The following is a 19,487-nucleotide window of genomic DNA, read 5'->3' on the forward strand; positions in this document are numbered from 1 at the left end:
ATTTTCCATCCCATGCTTTTTAGTTCACAAGTTCTAAAATTTCTCAAGGTGTCTCAAATGTTTCTCTAGATATTCATGTTTAACTTTTTTAAAAAGATTTTTTAAAAATATTAGATTGATGTTCATCATTGCTTCTTGATCTGAGAAGTTTTGGTGACAATTGAACTGAATATTTTATTAGTTGCAAAGTTGAAAAAGTTGGGCATATAGTTATCTCCTCTATAATTATAAAATTAACTATGATTATCTATGCACCTGTTCCAAATCCCACAGGATCACAAACCCATGTTGTAAAATTTGATTACCATTCCAATGGCAATCTAAATTATTTGTCAGTTGATCACTGATAAATGGACAATGAAAACCTTCCTTGATAGAATTGAATGACATTAGGTGGATACTGTATCCATATGTGCTCACACTCTGAATGAAGGATTCGTTCCTTAATTATTTATCCACACAACTGGATATTCTGCATTTCACAGGAAATTTATAGGATTTTTAGGCAAGGTCTTGTAAAGTTGCCATTCAATATTCTGATGAATGAGAAGAAGTAAACAGACAAAGAAGTTGATTGATTATTGGGGTATCAACTATAGTTGTTTTCTTGGTATTGTTACTAGTAACAATGCTTCAAGCAGCACATACGGTTCCTGATATTAATTGCAATGTTGATGATCCTCTTCCTATTCTTCACAAGTACTCTCAGTCTAGAGATTTGACCATTGCTAGTATTATTTCTCAAGTTTATACTTTTTCCAGTCCAATTCGTTTTGATCGTCACCCTTCCAGCGAACTTCAGGATGAAGTGATGTAAGTTGTTCATTTCTTCCCATGTAAGATTTCTACACCACCATTAATTCACATGACACAAAGGACAATTTACTTTGAACTGCTAGAATACACTGTATTCCCATATACTGTATCTTCAGCTTTGTAAAAAGGATAGTTTGTATTGTTCTTTATTTTGTTATTCAATTTCTATGATTATTCCAGTATGATGATCTCCCAAAAGTCAACATTCTAAGAGTTATGCTAACAATCCATGAATGAATAAAAGCAAGATCTATTTGTAACAATTCTTAGATGTTGTTCCTAAGCAAAACTTCCTGGAATAGTTTTATATGGCTTAATATTTAGTTCATTGGGCTTGGTTCTCACTGAAATCTAAAGATCCATAGCCAGAAGTCAATTTTTCACTGAGTTCATACAAGTACCTCAAGCATCTCTGTTGATTGAAAATCACTGCTTAAGGTTTATTAGGGGAGCATGAATCCAGCTATATCCTAAAGAATTTCCAAATGATAAACACTGTTGTTCAGGAATACAGATTTGTAATTTTTATGTTTCCATTTTATTTTTCAGTGATAAGCGGAATTATATGTGTATCACACTTTATGAAGTAATGTGATGTAGAACTGAAACATAACAGGTGTTGCAGTGTTTAACAAAGGATTTAATTTTCATGACAGGGTTGTATTTCAGAGTTACCAATATGTCCTGGCCCTGGTTTTTGCTGTAAAGCAGATCAGTGAAGATCTCCAGATCTTGGCCAATGTCACCCTTGGGTTCAACATCTATAATAGCAATTTTAGTCCAAGCTGGACCTTCCTTGCCTCAATGAGACTTCTTTCCATGCACAGCACATTCATCCCAAACTATAAGTGTGACATGGGGAACATTCCCATTGCAGTAATTGGAGGACCTGACATCTGTCTTCACATGTTGAACCTTCTGTCTCTCTACAAAATTCCACAGGTATTCCCAGGATTATATAAATTTCTCTCAGTTCCTATTATAACTAGTTGCAATTCTCTAGAAGCACTGTGTTTTGGACAAGGGAAATATCAGTATGAGGTTAGGCTTTAGGGGTTCAATGAATTCATTATAAGAAATGATTCATGATGTGAATGGACAAACGTCTCTCTTTACGAATCATTAAAACAGCTGCATCTTTTGAGCAGAAACTGCTCAAGGCACAGTATTTGCAAAATATCTGTTGAAAGAAGAAGTATACATTCAAAAAAATTACTTTTTAAATATGTGTTCAGTATCTCTTTTTTTAAAAAATTGAAGGTTGTCATTCATTTAGAGAAATGGATACTACATGCTATTTTTATTAATATAAATCATGGTAAAGTACCCATCCTAACTCAATAACTGTTTCATCTGAGGTGTGACAGAGAGCTCCCTGCCCCCAAATTTGGGAAAGGTGCTCACTCATTGAATTGAAATCAGTTTAGTCATTTGCAATGCAGAAGTGGTCATTTTTCAACCTTAATCTCGTTATGCACATTTTGCAAAAAGGGTCTCCAAACCATTATTCTTAGCTTCTCAGAGGATTGCTGGAGACCATAAAAGGATGGCTAGCTCCCTTATTCCATACTTTGCATGTTTGATATAATGACCCCATTTGGAAGTCCTCTGGAATCTTATATTATATTAGTTAGTTGTTCTTCCACTTCAAGTTGTAGGTATTAGTCTCCAAACCTAAAAGTTTCTGAACAGAACAGAATTTGAGTATATTGAAGAGAACAGTAGTGGCAATGCTAGTGGAAAATATCAAGAATGTTCCTCTAACTTAAAATATATATATGTCAAACACTTAGGTACCAATTGTCCAGTTGATTGCTGTCTGAGTCACCCTTTTTTGGCTCAGATGGGATGTTGAAGCCTCTTGCCCAAAATCTTTACACTGTACCACATTCACACAAGCTCTGAATTGAAACCTGGGTTTGAGCATTCTTGATGTTTAGAAAGCAGCAATAAAATTCAGAAGATATACTTTTATTCAGACCAAGAAAAAAGAGACATTAACACGACTTTTGGTTTGGTGTGGTTTCTTTTACAAAATTCTCTAGCTCACATATGGCTCTGCTCCAGTAATGAATAAAGAAACCCAAGATGTATTTTTACAACAGATGTTTCCCAATGAAGCCTTACAACATCAAGGAATCCTTCTGTTGCTGTTACATTTCAGGTGGACATGGATTGGTCTTCTTTCTGTGAAAGATGAAGCAGGAGAGAAGTTTGTACGAGATGTAGTCCCCAAGTTCTCTCAGCATGGAATCTGCTTTGATTTTATGGAATGGTTCCCAAATGTAGCTTTTTACAGTGATTTTATGGAAGTGATGGATAAAGGACTTGAAATATATGAAGTTCTCATGAAAAGCACAACCAATGTGATAATTATTTTTGGTGACCTTCGGACCATGTTAATTTTAAGAACACTTCTCCGTTTTTCAGAAGTAGAAGATTTAGGATTGAAAGAAAAAATCTGGGTTATGCCAGCACAAATGGATTTTACATCAGTATCCCTTAACAGAAACTGGGATATATGTTTCATCCATGGTGCTTTGTCCCTCTCCTCTAATTCAAAGCAAGTGTTTGGATTCCAGGAATTTCTTCAGAGCAGAAATCCAACAACGGAACCACATGATGGCTTTATCAGAGACTTTTGGGAGCAGGTGTTTGATTGCTCATTTCCCAAGTCTAAAAAACAAATTAAAAGGCCTGAGAACCTCTGTACTGGAGAAGAGAAATTAGACACTCTTCCTACTTCTGCTTTTGAACTTAACATGAGTGGCCATAGCTACAATGTGTACAATGCTGTCTATGTCGTGGCACATGCTCTGCAGTCATTGCATTCTTCTAAACACAAGCAAAGAAATTGGGTGAATTTGGAGAAGCAGAAGTTTCAGGACCTACAATCATGGCAGGTAAGTCTACAGCAGAGAACATCAAAACAATGTATAGTATTTAACTTTTGACTTAGATCTTGAAAAATTCTTCATAACAAAATCTACTTGGTCTTTTTCTTTAAATTCAATCTGCAAAAAGACACTCACTATTCACAACACAAGCCTAAAAGATACAATAAATTATTATATGCATATCCAAACAAACAAGTCTAAATGCACATATATACAAATGGTATGTCTATATCCAAGAACATTGGGGCCCTGTGACTTTAAACATGCTATTATAAAACCCATCAGTGGACATTAGGAGACACATCGTGATGGAAAGATTTCTCTGTGTTCTTCTGTGCAGAATAGAGTTTATTTAACGGTCTCCACCCTGGTATGTTCAATTTGGCATGCCAATCAAGCAATTTGCCAAATGTTTTATATAATTCTTCACACATGCATAAAACAACATACTTAAACAAATCATGCATCTGAAGAACAGACGCATAATACCTGAAGAAAAGCTGAAGAACAATCCAAGATGAAAAAGATATGATGGCCATGTGCTGGGAAACAAAGTCCAATGAGTGTCCTTCAGAGGTGGTATTCAGCCAGTTCGGACTGGTTCAGCAGAACCGGTAGCAGAAATCATGGGTGTAATTAACTAGTGGAACAGCTTGTCTTCAGAAATCTTGAGTGCTCCATCACTGGAGGTTTTTAAGAAGAGACTGGACAGTCATTTATCTGAAATATTATTCCAGCTTGAGCAGGGGACTGGACTTGAAGACTTCCAAGGTCCCTTCCAGCTCTATTCTTATTCTTATTCTTATTCTTATTCTTATTCTTATTCTTATTCTTATTCTTATTCTTATTCTTATTCTTATTCTTATTCTATTCTGTTCTCAGATGTCCTGAACAAGGACTGAAAATTGTCCATGAAGGAAAAGCCTCCTTGAGAGAGCAATGAGAAGATTCAATTTCTACCTATGCAAAAATGCATGTTCTCATCCTGTCATGTCTGAAGAACCACAACTCATCCCAGCTGAAATGTGAATTGTGTAGTTAATGTTTAAGCAATAGCAATAGGATGGAATGCCATTCTCAGTTCCTACATATCAACTTGAGATTTAGCAGAAATGAAATAATTTTACCTTCCCTTTATGATATTTCTATTTCTCTCCAATCTAGCTTTGCCCTTTTATGAGAAGTGTCTCCTTCAACAATAATGTGGGCGAAAAGATCTCTTTTGATAGATATGGAGAATTTATTGGAGGACTTGATATTATAAATTGGATCACTTTTCCAAACAGGTCATTTTCTAAGGTCAAAGTGGGAAGAATAGATCCATTTTCTCCTCCAGACAAAATCTTCAATATCCATCTGGAGTTCATCACATGGCCAAAAAACTTTAATCAGGTAAGAAGATTATGCCTTATTATGTGCAAGGCTGGTTGGAGCTGTGACAATGGGAGCAGGGGAGTAGAGATAGCTGGACTCTTGTATCCAAAATAAAAATTCTTTCTCCTGGAAATCAAGGACATTCCCACCGTGCTGACAAGGCGTGAACTGAACCCAATTGGAGTGGAGACTGTGACCTAGTTGGAACATGTGATGGACATGTGGACTGGGGGGAAGAAACTTTGAAATTAATTTGGGTGAGGAAAACCCAGGGACCTTCAGAGTCAGGTTTTCATCAGATGTGCCAATATGACGTGCCTAATAAATTTGGACCTTGACCTTGGCCTCAGAGTTTTGATTGCATTGGGTCTGTTATTTGGAACCCTGACAATAAATAGGTATGAGTTTAGTGGCAAGTTGACAGCATTCTGTACTCCTTTGGCTACAGATGGAACCTGTAGCATGTCCTCTCTGTTGGATCTTTATACTATATAGTTATACTATATTTGAGATACTGAATTTTGAATATTGCCATGTCCAATCCTAGGAACCCTTTAAAGGAATCTTGACATTTTTGTGTGATAACTTTTTTGCGGAGCAGTTGCGTGATATGTTTCATCAATTGTTAATTACATTGAGAGGCATTCCTTCAAGATGACAACCAGTTTTGACCAAAATATTTATCACGTACATATTTCACCCCCCAAGAATATTGTAGGTTCTAACAGCTATTCTGCAACTCTTTGATTATTAAACCAATAAGTCTTGTCAGTATTTGTCATGCATCCATTTTAAAATGTTGATTTTGCAGCATGGAGTAAATCTCAAATCTATCTATCCTTCTATCCATTTGAATGCTAATATGTTATTTTTATTTTTGCGGGAATAGGCTTACCCCATTTCTTTGTGTAATGATCATTGCCAGAGAGGCTTTCGGAAGACCAAGAAGGAAGGAAAGCCATTTTGTTGTTATGATTGCCTTCCGTGTCCAGAAGGGAAAATTTCAGCTAAAATGGGTAAGAGATATTAGAATAGAATAGAATAGAATAGAATAGAATAGAATAGAATAGAATAGAATAGAATAGAATAGAATAGAATAGAATAGAATGGAATGGAATGGAATGGAATGGAATAACAGAGTTGGAAGGGACCTTGGTGGTCTTCTAATCCAACCCTCTGCCCAGACAGGAAACCCTACACCACTTCAGACAAATGGTTATTTAACATCTTCTTAAAAATTTCCAGTGTTGGAGCATTCACAACTTCTGGAGACAAGTTGTTCCACTGATTAATTGTTCTAACTGTCAGGAAATTTCTCCTGAATTCTAAGCTGCTTCTGTCCTTGACTAGTTTCCACCCATTGCTTCTTGTTCTACGCTCAGGTGCTTTGGAGAATAGCTTGACTCCCTCTTCTTTGTGGCAGCCCCTGAGATATTGGAACACTGTTATCATGTCTCCCCTAGTCCTTCTTTTCATATCATATAATGTGCAGAGGGTTCTTTTAAGAGAAAACTAAGTAATGAAAGTGAATCAGCTTCTGAGCAGTTGTCTAGACAGGCAGCGGTGGGTTTCCAATATTCTTACCGCTGGTTTGCCGCACACGTGCATACTCACTTCGTGCACGCACTTTCTTCGCATGCACCCGGCCTTCCAAACATGCACGTTGCTTGCTCGTGCACCTTCCGCACATGTGCCTGGCCTAGAAAACATGTCTAAATAGGATGTCATAGAGCTGGGGCAGGTGGGTGGGTGGGTGGGTGGGTGGGTGGGCCCACCCCCACCCACAGGCACCGCTACCAGTTTGCTTGAACCGGTATGAACCGGCTGAATACCACTTCTGTAGATAGGTATGCAATCCTCTCACTTGTGAAATTATTCATAATAAAAAAGTGCATGAATTGATAAAGATGCACTTCAGATAAAAGCACAGGGGAGAGGCAGAAATTCACTATGAAGTACAAGGAGAGAATGGGACATAAAATATATAGCAATAGCACTTAGAATTATATACCACTTTATAGTGCTTTGCAGCACTCTCTAAGTGGTTTACAGAGTCATCATATTGCCCCCAACAATCTGGGTCCTCATTTTATTGACCTCGGAAGGGTGGAAAGCTGAGCCAACCTTGAGCCAGTCAGGCTCAAAGGACTCAAACTCCTGGCAGTGAGCAGAGTTAGTCTACATATTAACCATTGTGCCACCAGAGCTTTGAGCTTTGAGTTTCCTATTGAGATTTCAGTGCCTGGATTCTTCCCTGACCAACATGGAGTAAATTTCTAAGAAAAATGCCATTTTAACCAATCTTTACTTCTGCTAACTACATGGATAGGTGCATATATTTTGGGCAATATCTGTGAAGTGGTTTGACTGTGTCTTCTTTCTGAGACTGAGAGGCAGTGAATGGCCCAACGTCACCCAACTGTTTTTCATCTGAAAAGGGAGGACTGGAATTCACATTTTCCCTACTTTTAGACAATCCATCTTTAAGCACTTCAGCAAACTGGCCGTCAAATCAAAGTCCCTATAGTATTAAGTGAATAAACTTGCATTTGACCATCACTGTAAAGTGTCTAGATCAGAACCAGTGGTGGGATTCAATTTTTTTACTACCGATTCTATGGCCATGGCTTGGTGGGTGTGGCTTTGTAGGTGTGGCATGGCTTGGGGAGTGTGGCTTGGTGGGCATGGTAGGGGAAGGATACTATAAAATCTCCATTCCCAGCCCACTCCAGGGGAAGGTTACTTCAAAATCTCCACTTCCTCCTGATCAGCTGGGACTTGGGAGGCAGAGAATAGATGGGGGTGGGGCCAGTCAGAGATGGTATTTACCGGTTCTCCGAACTACTCAAAATTTCCACTACCAGTTGTCCAGAACTGGTCAGAATCTGCTGAATACCACCTCTGATCAGAACTTTCTAGTATTATAGTCCTTTTCAATCATCCCTGGCCAAAATATCTTTAAATCAGAGTTTTTCAGTATTATACATCTTGTATAAATTGCACAGACACAACTCTGTGTCTGGTTGCATACATTTTGGACAAGAGGATAAGTTAGCATGACTATTTTTTATTCCTCCCTTTGATGCCATGGTTATTGGGAGACTGAGAGATTATTTGCCATATTATTTCCAGCAGATTTTGTTTGGGCATTTATTTGTTTCTTTAGTCTCGTTTTCATTTTCACATTTCAGCCTGAGTGCCTTATCATGTTCTGTGAATGGGTCACAGGCTATAAATAGATTTGGGGTGGTTAGTTTAGGCACAGATAATTGTTCTCGAGTTCAAGGTCAATACAATACAAAGTACGTCATTGCCATGTTCCGTCAATACAGGACATATAATGATTAGTGTAACAGATTATAAATTGATTTTTGATTGTTGTTTTTAGATACAACTGACTGTTCTCCATGTCCAGAAGATCAATACCCAAATCACAACAAAAATTCCTGCATTCCAAAAGTCATAACATTCTTATCATATGAAGACCCTCTGGGAATAAGTTTGGCTGTTTGTGCTCTTTCTTTTGCTTTCATCACATCTTACGTGCTCAAGATCTTCATTAAACACAGAGACACTCCCATTGTCAAAGCCAACAACAGGAACCTCACCTACATTATCCTCATCTCACTTCTACTCTCTTTCCTTTGTGTTTTGTTATTTATTGGGAGACCAAATGAAATTGTGTGTCTTCTTCGACAACCAGCTTTTGGCATTATCTTCTCAGTGGCAGTTTCCTGTTTGTTGGCCAAAACCATTGTGGTTGTCTTAGCATTCATGGCTACCAAGCCTGGGTCCAAAATGAGGAGATGGGTGGGGAAGAAAATGGTGAGCTCCATTGTATTTTCCTGCACTCTTGTTCAAGCCATCATTTGTGCTTCATGGCTGATGACATTCCCACCATACCCAGATTCTGATAAACATTCAGTGTTTCAGGAAATTGTATTAGAATGCAATGAAGGATCGGTGACCATATTTTACTGTGTCTTGGGTTTTATGGGGTTCTTGGCCATTGTCAGCTTCTCTGCAGCTTTCCTAGCCAGGAAATTACCTGACAGTTTCAATGAAGCCAAATTCATCACATTCAGCATGTTTGTCTTCTGCTGTGTCTGGTTGTCCTTTGTTCCAAGCTACCTGAGTACCAAAGGAAAATATATGGTGGCTGTGGAGATCTTCTCCATTTTATCTTCCAGTGCTGGCTTACTGGGTTGTATCTTTGCCCCCAAGTGTTTTATCATCTTGTTCAGACCTGATCTAAACAGCAAGCATTTGCTCATGAAGAGATAATTTTTAAATCCTGAAAAATTATTACCAGTAACTAATGCAAATTCTTTTGGAATGGGATGAAGTCAAACAACTCAAAGTCCATCGACTTGTCATCATACCACATTGTGCTGCATTAAGACAAATCAAAGTACTTTTACTACAACTTGATCAGCTCTATTATATTTATTATATAATAGAGAAGAAAAGATATAATCCTCGATTTAGAACCATTTGTTTTGTGATCATTCAAGGTTATGACAGCACTGAAAAAAATAACTTACAAGCGATCCTCACATTTACTATTGTTACAGCATTCCAGACCTTCCCAAGTGATTTCTGACATTTTTGTCTTTGAGGGAAGCTGGCTTAATTTAACAACTTTATGCTTCACAACTGGGATGATTCATTTAAGACCATGGCAAAACTGAGAGTAAAATTGGGAGTGACTCACTTAACAACTGCCTTACTTAGGAATAGAAGTTCCACTCATAATTATGGTTGAAAATTGAGAATTAGTTGCCATGTGACTGCTCTAAACATATTTACATTGATTTTCAATATTCTAAGTAGTGAAGATAATAAGGCATTTTCAAAGTCTGCTAGAATTCTAGTGTCATTATAGATATTGTATCTCTGGAAGGCATCAAGATATTGTCTATGTCTGCACTAATTCAGAAGTATAGGAAGAATTAATTTATATTCCAATTGTAAAGCATACACTTATATAAAACATTTGACATTTGTACATCAGAATGGGAAAATCAACTTTGTAGTAAGATTTTTGCCTGTATTAAAGCTGCTTACAATTATCCAAAGAGCTGGACTAATGGAAACAGACACTTAAGCATCTTTAAGTCAGGATGCTTAAGAGTCTGTTTCCATTAATCCAGATCTTTGGATATTGAGCAAAACTCAAAAATTTGCAGTGAAGTGATGACATGTAGAAAAGAGAGCACTATTTTATTTGTTGTTACTTGTAGTTTCAATCTCCAGAATTGAGAAGTCAGTATTTAATTCTTTGAGTACTCTGAGAATTCAGTAATTAATTATTTAGAAAGCATATGTCTGTATTGTATACAACCTATTAAGTTTACAAGGCACATGTGCTTGCTTTCCTTGTAAATTATCATTTGAGATATTGAAATATCCAAGATATAAAAATGCTCTCAAGATTCCTCAGCATTTTCTCCCTCAGGGAAGGCTTCAAGCCATGATTTTGAAAAGAATACCAAATCCCATTTTTCACAATCTATCTTCTAGATGTGCCAGGTTATGGCTATAACTACCATCATGGCATAGCAGTGATAATCATTATCTACTGTACATGCAATAGACATGATTCTAGTTTATTGTCAATCTACATCTCTTTCCAAATGAAATAATTACAATATTACGCTGCTGGACATTAATCCATTTCAAAACTGTAGATTCTACAAAGTGATTGACACCCCTACAAATTATTATTTTTGTAATGCTCCAATATGCCTCTGCTTCATTTGTAGATAGACATTCTCTTTCTTCGCTTAATACATTAACTTCTCTATAGTAATATATTGCCCAACTTTTGTTGTTGCTCTAAATCAGGGTTGTCAAACTCCCAATCTCACGTCGTCACGTGACATATCACAACTTCCCCCCCTTTGCTAAATCGGGGGGGGGGGAGAGAGATGTCCAGCATGTGACTTTCTTGATTGGGATTCCCTGTGCACAGTCACTCACGCCCTCGTCACCTCTCGCCTTGACTACTGCAATGCTCTCTACATGGGGCTCCCCTTGAGGGGCACCCGGAGGCTCCAGCTGGTCCAGAACGCAGCAGCGCGGGTAGTGATGGGAGCAGCATGGCGCTCCCATGTAACACCGCTCCTGCGTGAGCTGCACTGGCTCCGGGTGGTCTTCCGGGTGCGCTTCAAGGTGTTGGTTATCACCTTTAAAGCGCTCCATGGCATAGGGCCTAGCTATCTTCGAGACCGCCTGCTGCTACCGACGACCTCCCAGCGACCCGTGCGCTCCCACAGAGAGGGCCTCCTCAGGGTGCCATCAGCCAAACAATGTAGGCTGGTGACCCCCAGGGGGAGAGCCTTCTCTGTGGGGGCACCTACCCTCTGGAATCAGCTGCCCCCAGAGATAAGGAGAATCCAAGACCTCAGTGCCTTCCGCCGTGCCCTTAAAACCCACTTTTTCCAGCAAGCCGGGCTGGCTTAGGAAGAAATTTTTTAAAATTTTTAAATGTTTAATTGGTTTGTGGTTTTTTAAATTTTGGGCCAAATTTATATAGATTTTAATTGTTTTTTAATATTTGTATTTCATGTTTTTAATTCTGGCTGTGCACCGCCCTGAGTCCTCAGGGAGAAACGCGGTATATAAATTGAAAAATAAATAAATAAATAAATAAAATAAATTTTTTTTTTTTTAAATACTTTATTGAATTTTCCAATTTTTTAAAAAGACAATGTACAATCACAATCTTGATCCGAGGTGCAATGTTTACTTCCGGTTGGTGACTTGCAGCGACAGGGTGTGGAGTGAGAGCTCGCTGCTCCTCAACACCCTACTATCTGGAACGAGCTCCCCCCCGAGATACGGAGGATTCCGGATCTGCGTACCTTCCGTCGCACGCTGAAGACGTTCCTATTCCAGCAAGCCGGCCTGACCTAACCTTCTCCTCTTTTAAATGGGAATTTTAAATTTGGTTTTAAATTATTGGGGTTTTAAATATGGTTCAGCAAAATTTATCTAACTTGTTTTATTTCTATTTTAAATTTTGTATTTATATGTTTTATTTCATGGCTGTTCACCGCCCTGAGTCCTTCGGGAGTAGGGCGGTATACAAATCTAATAAACAACAAACAACAAACAACAACCTTTAAACATCGCGTTTTGGGGATCCCCTTGGGGGACGCGGGACCCGGAGAGCCCTGCGGGCAAAAGAGGAAGCCAGGCAAGCGGGAAGTGGGTGCGATCACCTCTCGCTGGACCAGGCAGCTCTGCCTAGCCAACGCGGTGAGCCGGCCATTGATGGCGGGCACGAAGCAGCAATAGCCAACAAAGACGGGAAGCTAAGAAGAAGATCGGAGGTGCGGTGACAGATTTAAGCCTATTCCCCTATACCTACGATCGTGCGGCAGAGAGAGGATCAGTGGTGTCGGGAGAGGAGTGCTCAGAGCGGCGAGAGGCAGAGACGGGGAGGGTGGAGCAGCTTGTACTCCCGGCGATCCGACAAGCCGAAGAGCAGACGAGAAAACGGGGAGAGCGGATTGCGTTTGTAAGGAGCTTTGGAGAGTGCGGTGCGGTGAGAGAGTAAAAGAAAAAGGAAAGACTATTGGTGTGGCTGGCTTTTGGTATTGGGATTGAGTGGAAGAAAGCAGAAGAAATAGGCTTTCAGCAAACAGGAAGTGCTTCCATTGAATCGGAAGAGTGGAACAGCAGAGGTTGAACAAGAAGACGCTCTGGCAGAGACTATTACCATCGAGTTTGGTTGGAGCCCAGCAAAGTGGGAAATTGAAGATCTCCTATTTGTATTCTAAAATTCCGTAAATACTATAAATACTATAAAACAATATACTTATACCCATATATTTATATGTCTATATCCTTCCTATCCTTCTCTTGAGTATCTGTGATATTAATAAGTGAACTCTGTTTTTCTCTCTAACTTTATAATGTTATAATTAATATTAATTAGACCTCTTAAGCCATTTTATAGATATATACAAAAAAAAAAAAAGGTTGATTATATATGAGAATTTAGATCTCTATAATTATTACTAGTTAAGGGGGGGGAAAGGGTTGGATTTGTATCTTACTAATTAAATTATTATATAGGATTTTATATTTATTTATATTTATTGTAATTTATTTATACCTATTTATACTTATTTATATCTATTATATCTATTTATATCCAACCTTTATTAAGATCTGAACTTAGAATTTATTAGTTCATTAATTTATTGTGGTCAACTTATATAATTTAGAATATCTATCTGTATTTATTTATATCAATACTACCTATCAGGAACTGAAAATAGAATTTATTAACTTAAAATAATTACTTGTATTGCTAGCCTTTAACAATTTATATATATTATTTACTCTTTTCTAAGATTGAATTTAGATTTTACTAAGTGATTAATTGATTTGTATCGATATTTTGTTTACCTATTTGGAAGAGAACTATATAATTGTATAATTAGTGATTGTTAATTGCTGGAAACTTTATAGTAGCCCACTACAGTACTTTGGAAATTTAGAACCTAGTATTAATTGGAACTTACTGAGAGTGCAGAGAGGACCAATAAAGGAGCGAAATAAAGGTCTAAGAAAGCTCCTCAGAGAAAACGTGGCAAGTGCCACTGGATGAGAATTTGGAGAAAGATAGAGGAGATAATAAGAGACCAAAAATTGGTTCTGAAAGAAATGGCAAGTCTGACCTCCACAATTGCAAAAACTGCTAAAAAAGCGACATCTATACCTACCTTGGCGATGTCTTCCCCAGCCACCCAGAAATCAGTAGAAGGTCTCCAGAAACTAGACAAACCCCCTATAACTCCTACACTACAAACGGTACAAGCATCCCTTCAGTCAATCCAAGAAACAATGCTTGCGATGCAAGAAAAACTTTTGAATAGTCACTCCGAATTAAAATCAGACATCCATGCTCTTGATTTTAAAATGAATGAGATTCAAACTGCTATTGCTAGTAACGAAAATAGAATTTTAAAAGCAGAACAAAGAATTGAAAAAAACGAGAAAAAACTGGACACAGTAGACCAAACTTTGTCGGCACAAAACAAAGAAACGGAAGACGCGCTGATCCAACTTGAGATGGACAAGGCCTCGTTTTTCTTGCGTTTCCAGAACATCCTGGAAGATAAAGATGAGGATTTAGGTGATAAGATAGCGGAGTTGATTGCAGAAACTCTGCAGCAAGACAAGCAGGAAATAATTCGTGAGATCGATGAGGTGTACAGAGTCCAGACAAATTACGTAAGAAGAAACAGACTCCCCAGAGAGGTCCATGTGCGCTTTGCTAGAAAAAAAGTTAGGGATATTCTGTATAATATAGCGCGGGAGGAAAAAATTACCTACGGGGGAAAAGAAATTAATATTCTGAAACAAATTCCGAGAAGAGTGAGGGAAAGGAGGAGAAACTATAGGTTTTTGACAAATCATCTAAACAGGAGAAATATAATTTTTAGGTGGCTTTTGCCGGAAGGACTGCAAATTTCCTGGCAAGGGAGGAAAATAAGAATTGATTGTCTAAGTGATGCTCAAGACTTTTTAGAACAACTAAGGGGAGGAGAGGAGGAACAAACCAGTAAGGAGGATAATGAGATAGCAAATACGGAAGAAGAGATATCCCAAGAGCAAATTACTAGGGAAGACATAGAAGAGGAGAAGAAAAAGGAGGATACTGAGGAAAGAGGGAAAAAATCAAGGCCAGTGAGAGCAGTAACTTTAAAAGGTAAATAAGAACAAGAGTCTAGAAACTAATTTCAGGAATGAACGATACCAAGATCATATCGGTAAATGTGAATGGATTAAACGATTACAAAAAAAGAAGGATAATACTGTCGAAATTGGTGAAACAAAATCCCGATATTATCTGCATCCAAGAGGTCCATATAAAAAAAGATGAAGCCGAATATTTAAATTACTGTAAATTTGGTAAAGTATTTTCCTCACTAGCTGAGAAAAGGAAAAGGGGGGTTGCTATCTATGTTAAGAAAGGAATAACGGCAGAATGTAAATATAAAGATGAAAAAGGGAGAATACTCATAGTTGAAATAATGAGAGGTAACTCTAGACTGTTATTAGTAGGGGTTTATGCACCGAATAAAAAACAAGGGAAATTCTATAGGAAACTGCAGGAACAGTTGGCAAATTGGGCACATCTTGAAATATGTATGCTAGGGGATTTTAATGGAATTGTAGATCCAAAGCTTGATTATAAGTGCGATATAACCAAAAAGAATAAAAGACCTCCCTTACCAAAGATTTTCTTTGATTTGGTGGATGAGATAAATTTAATTGACATGTGGCGTACCTTACACCCCCAGGACAGACAATATACATTTTACTCCATCCCACAGAACTCCTGGTCCAGAATCGATATGGTTTGGGTTACTAGAAAATTGGCATTAGAAATCAAGAAAGTTAACATGGGCATCAATACTTGGGCAGATCATAAGCTCCTTGAAATCAGTTGGTCCCATGATACGAAGAAAATACAACAGAGATGGAGCTTAAGGACCAATCTCCTAAATGAAAAAGAGTTCACACTCAAATTGAATGAAGAAATCAAACGCTTCTTCTTAGAAAATGGAAATCGAGGGACAGCCAAAGAAATTGTGTGGGACACTATGAAGGCCTATGTCAGAGGAGTAGCCATCTCATATACTGCCTTTAAAAATAAGGAAAAAAGAAAGAATAGAGAAGAACTTACTCAAAAATTATTACAAACTGAGGCTGAATTACAGCAACGACCGGGAGATGAGGCGACGAAACAACAGTGGTTGATGATGAGACATAGACTGAATCTATTGGACCAGGAGGAGGTAGCTCAAAAAATAAGAAGATCTAAGCACTATTGTTTCGAGAACACTAACAAGTCGGGGAGATGGCTGGCATATAAATTAAAAAAAGAGAAGGAAAAAAACCAAATACTAGCCTTAGAAGATCCACAGGGCATCCTGTTGACGAAGGAAGAAGACAAATTAGAAAGCATAAGAAAATTTTATGAATGTCTTTACAAAAATGAAGGAATTGAGTTAAACAAGGTAGAACAGTATTTGTTGGAAGCCAACCTTCCTCAAATTCCGGAAGAAGAAAAGGAAATGTTAAATGGGAAGATCACCATAGGGGAGTTAAAAACCGCCTTATCCAAAATAAAGAAGAATAAAACCCCAGGCCCTGATGGTCTCCCCGGAGAATTATATCAAAAATTTGATGACGCTCTGAAACTGGAATTGTTAGAAATTCTAAATGATGTTATTGCTGGCATAACAATCCCAGACTCCTGGAGGGAAGCGTACCTGACGATCATTCTGAAAGAAGGTGCCGACCCGAAGCAGATTTCCAACTATAGACCTATCTCACTGCTTAACGCAGATTACAAATTATTTATGACTATAATAGCGGAGAGATTCAAGAAAATTTTAAATAGATGGATACATAAGGATCAAAATGGTTTTCTCCCAGGGAGACAGATTAGAGACAATTTGAGAACAGTTTTAAATACCATTGAATATTATGAACAATACCCTGGAAAACAGATGGCTTTAATGTTTGTCGATGCCCAAAAGGCATTCGACAATCTGAATTGGACCTTCATGATAAACCAAATAGATCTAATGGGATTCGGGACTAACTTTAGGAGGATGATAGAGAATATTTACCAAAACCAGAGGGCAAATATATTAGTTAACGGAGACAGAACCCAGACATTTCAGATCCAAAGAGGAGTCAGGCAGGGATGTCCCCTATCCCCCTTACTTTACATTCTAGCATTAGAGGTCTTACTCAGAAGGATTAGAACTAATGAAAATATCAAAGGCTTGAAGATTAGGAAGGAAATATTTAAAACACAGGCTTTTGCGGATGACGTTGCCTTCATATTAGAAGACCCATTAGACACCGGCCCAAAATTAATGCAGGAAGTTCAGAATTATGGAGAAGTCGCGGGCCTTAAACTTAATAAGAACAAAACCAAAATAATTGTGAAAAATATGACGAACCCACAAACGAAAGAATTCGAAGATTTATTAGGCCTCCAGGTAGTTAAGAAGATAAAATATCTGGGAATATGGATTACGGCGAGACTCTCTTCATTAAAAGATGATAACTATATCCCTTTATTGCAGAAAATTAATCAAGACCTTGATAGGTGGAGGAGGCTTAAATTGTCCCTGACTGGTAAAATTGCGGCGATCAAAATGAATATTTTACCGAAATTTCTATTTCTATTTCAAAATATACCGATATCACTAGATAAAAATTTTTTTTCGGATCTGAATAAACATATCAGGAATTTTTGTGGGAGGGTAAGAAATCGAGGATTTCTCTCAAGACACTTCAAGGGAAAAGAAATTTGGGAGGGTTCGGGCTCCCTGACTGGGAATCATATCAAAAGGCGGCAAAAATAATTTGGATAAAGGAGTGGATCAAATTACAAGAAGGTAGAATCTTGACACTAGAAGGACACGATCTCCTTGAAGGATGGCACGCTTATCTCTGGGACATAAAGGATAGGAAGAAAACTCATTTCTATAAACATAAAATTAGAGAGACATTGATCCGTACGTGGCTGGAAATTAGACAGAAGATATATACCAAGGTTCCTAGCTGGTTGTCGATTATGGATGCTCTAGTGGCCCCAAATAGAAGAGAGAACTATAAAATGGGCACATATAAGGATATCTTGGATGAAGAAGGGAAGCTCAAGCCCTTGGAAGTGCTGAGGGACCAGGGATTTATTCTGGATTGGTGGAAATATCTTCAGATTAAGTCTAGATTTCAAGAAGATAGAGATAAACGTGGTATTGAAATGAAATATGGATATTTTGACAAAATTATTTGGGGACCAGATAAGAAAATGCTATCGAAAATCTATAACTTTATATTAGATGAGGATAGAGCTGAGAAGATAGCTAAAAATCAGCTAAGCATTTGGGAGAAAAATTTAGGATATGGCCTTAATTTCAATGACTGGGAGATAGCTTGGAACAGAAATCTCAAAATAACGAAATCGGTAACATTCAGGGAAAATCACTACAAAATGCTGCATAGGTGGTACCTAGCCCCGGACAGGCTGGCCAAAATATTTCCAAATTCTTCTGCTTTATGTTGGAAATGTGGAAAGACGGTCGGCACCTTTTACCATCTGTGGTGGACTTGCCCTGAGACCAAAAAGTTTTGGTTAAAGATCCGACTCTGGCTCTCGGAAATAATGGGGCAAGAGATAGCCCTGGCCCCGGAATCCTTCCTCCTAGGTATGATTGAAGATGGTCTCGACAACAATAAAACCCAATTGGCAATTCAAATTATTACTGCGGCTAGATTAGCCTTTGCGAAACTCTGGAAATCCAACTCTACCCCCTCTGAAGAAGCATTAATAAATAAAATTCTAGAGTGCGCAGAGATGGCTAAATTGACGAGCAAGCTAAAAAATGAAGAGAACTTCAAGTACTATGAAATATGGGGAATTTGGTATAACTGGTTAAAGAATAGGATAAAAATATGATAATAGGCTACGATTTGTTAGACACCCGAAATGGACTTAATTGTATAGAAATGTAGAGAATTGTATAGAACTGTATATTGTATAGCTATGGATGAAATTCACTTAATGTTTGATCTATAAATAAAATAAATCTATCCCACGAGCTGCAAGTTTGACACTCCTACTCTAGATTGTTGGCTACAGTCTCCCACAAGTCTGGGTCTAAAATGAGGAAATGACTGGAGGAAGTGAGGTCCATTGTATTTTACTGCTCTCTTTTCAAGCCACCATTTGTGTCCCACAGCTGATCACATTCCCATCATTCCCCACATTTTTATAACCATTTAATATTTCAGGAAATTGTAGTGGAATGCAATGAAGGATTTGTGACCATGTTTTATTGTGTTTTGGAATTCATGGGCTTCTTGGCCATTGTTGACTTCTTGTCAGCTTTTCTAGCCAGGAAATTACCTGACGGTTTCAACATAGCCAAATTCCCTATCCTCAACATGCTTTTGTTCTGCAGTGTTTGGTTTTTCTTTACTCAAGTCTACTTCATCATTATGTTTGGACCTGAACTAAGAAAGATGCATCTATTAATGAAAAGAAGGTACTGAAAACTAAAATGTTGCCATGAACCAAAGGAAGAAACTGAAACTTCACAGTCATATTGAGAATTGTTTTTTTATATCCTGAGAAAATTTTAGGCTGATGATAACCGAAGATAAACTTTTCATCCCTATTCACAGATTTAATCAGAGTCCTCTTTATTTTCTTTGAATTTCAACTCAACTAGATAGAACTGAGAAGATAATTGAGATCTTGTTTCCTTTCAGAAAAGCTGACTAGGAGCATCTTGTTAAGGCTGCTTTGCTAGGAAGGGTGGCCTTCCTCACTTCTAAGAATAAAATAGAAGA

General features: G+C 37.9%; 2 protein-coding genes across 2 annotated transcripts; both read left to right on the forward strand.

Annotated features, from left to right (window-relative positions):
• The first annotated feature begins 628 nt into the window (after positions 1 to 628).
• On the forward strand, positions 629 to 4,604 carry LOC117672990 (vomeronasal type-2 receptor 26-like). The gene is made up of 4 exons (XM_087893436.1): positions 629 to 813; positions 1,473 to 1,758; positions 2,862 to 3,719; positions 4,596 to 4,604. Exons 1-4 carry the CDS (start codon positions 629 to 631, stop codon positions 4,602 to 4,604), a joined length of 1,338 nt encoding a protein of 445 aa, XP_087749562.1.
• A 1,480-nt stretch (positions 4,605 to 6,084) lies between these two features.
• On the forward strand, positions 6,085 to 9,371 carry LOC148113834 (vomeronasal type-2 receptor 26-like). The gene is made up of 2 exons (XM_087894457.1): positions 6,085 to 6,103; positions 8,476 to 9,371. The coding sequence occupies exons 1-2, from the start codon at positions 6,100 to 6,102 to the stop codon at positions 9,369 to 9,371; spliced, it is 900 nt and encodes a 299-aa protein (XP_087750583.1). The 5' UTR covers positions 6,085 to 6,099.
• Positions 9,372 to 19,487: the final 10,116 nt, after the last annotated feature.

The sequence above is a fragment of the Pantherophis guttatus genome, chromosome 4 (genome assembly GCF_059756535.1).
Source record: "Pantherophis guttatus breed Tessera chromosome 4, ASM5975653v1, whole genome shotgun sequence".
NCBI classification, from domain to species: Eukaryota; Metazoa; Chordata; class Lepidosauria; order Squamata; family Colubridae; genus Pantherophis; species Pantherophis guttatus.

Bases quoted from the DNA above. Each gene is read 5' to 3' on its own strand.
- LOC117672990 (XM_087893436.1), top strand. From the start codon at position 629: ATGCTTCAAGCAGCACATACGGTTCCTGATATTAATTGCAATGTTGAT. The intron at 814-1,472 runs GTAAGTTGTTCA...TTTTCATGACAG, and splicing joins GAACTTCAGGATGAAGTGAT to GGTTGTATTTCAGAGTTACC. The intron at 1,759-2,861 runs GTATTCCCAGGA...AAAATTCTCTAG, and splicing joins CTCTCTACAAAATTCCACAG to CTCACATATGGCTCTGCTCC.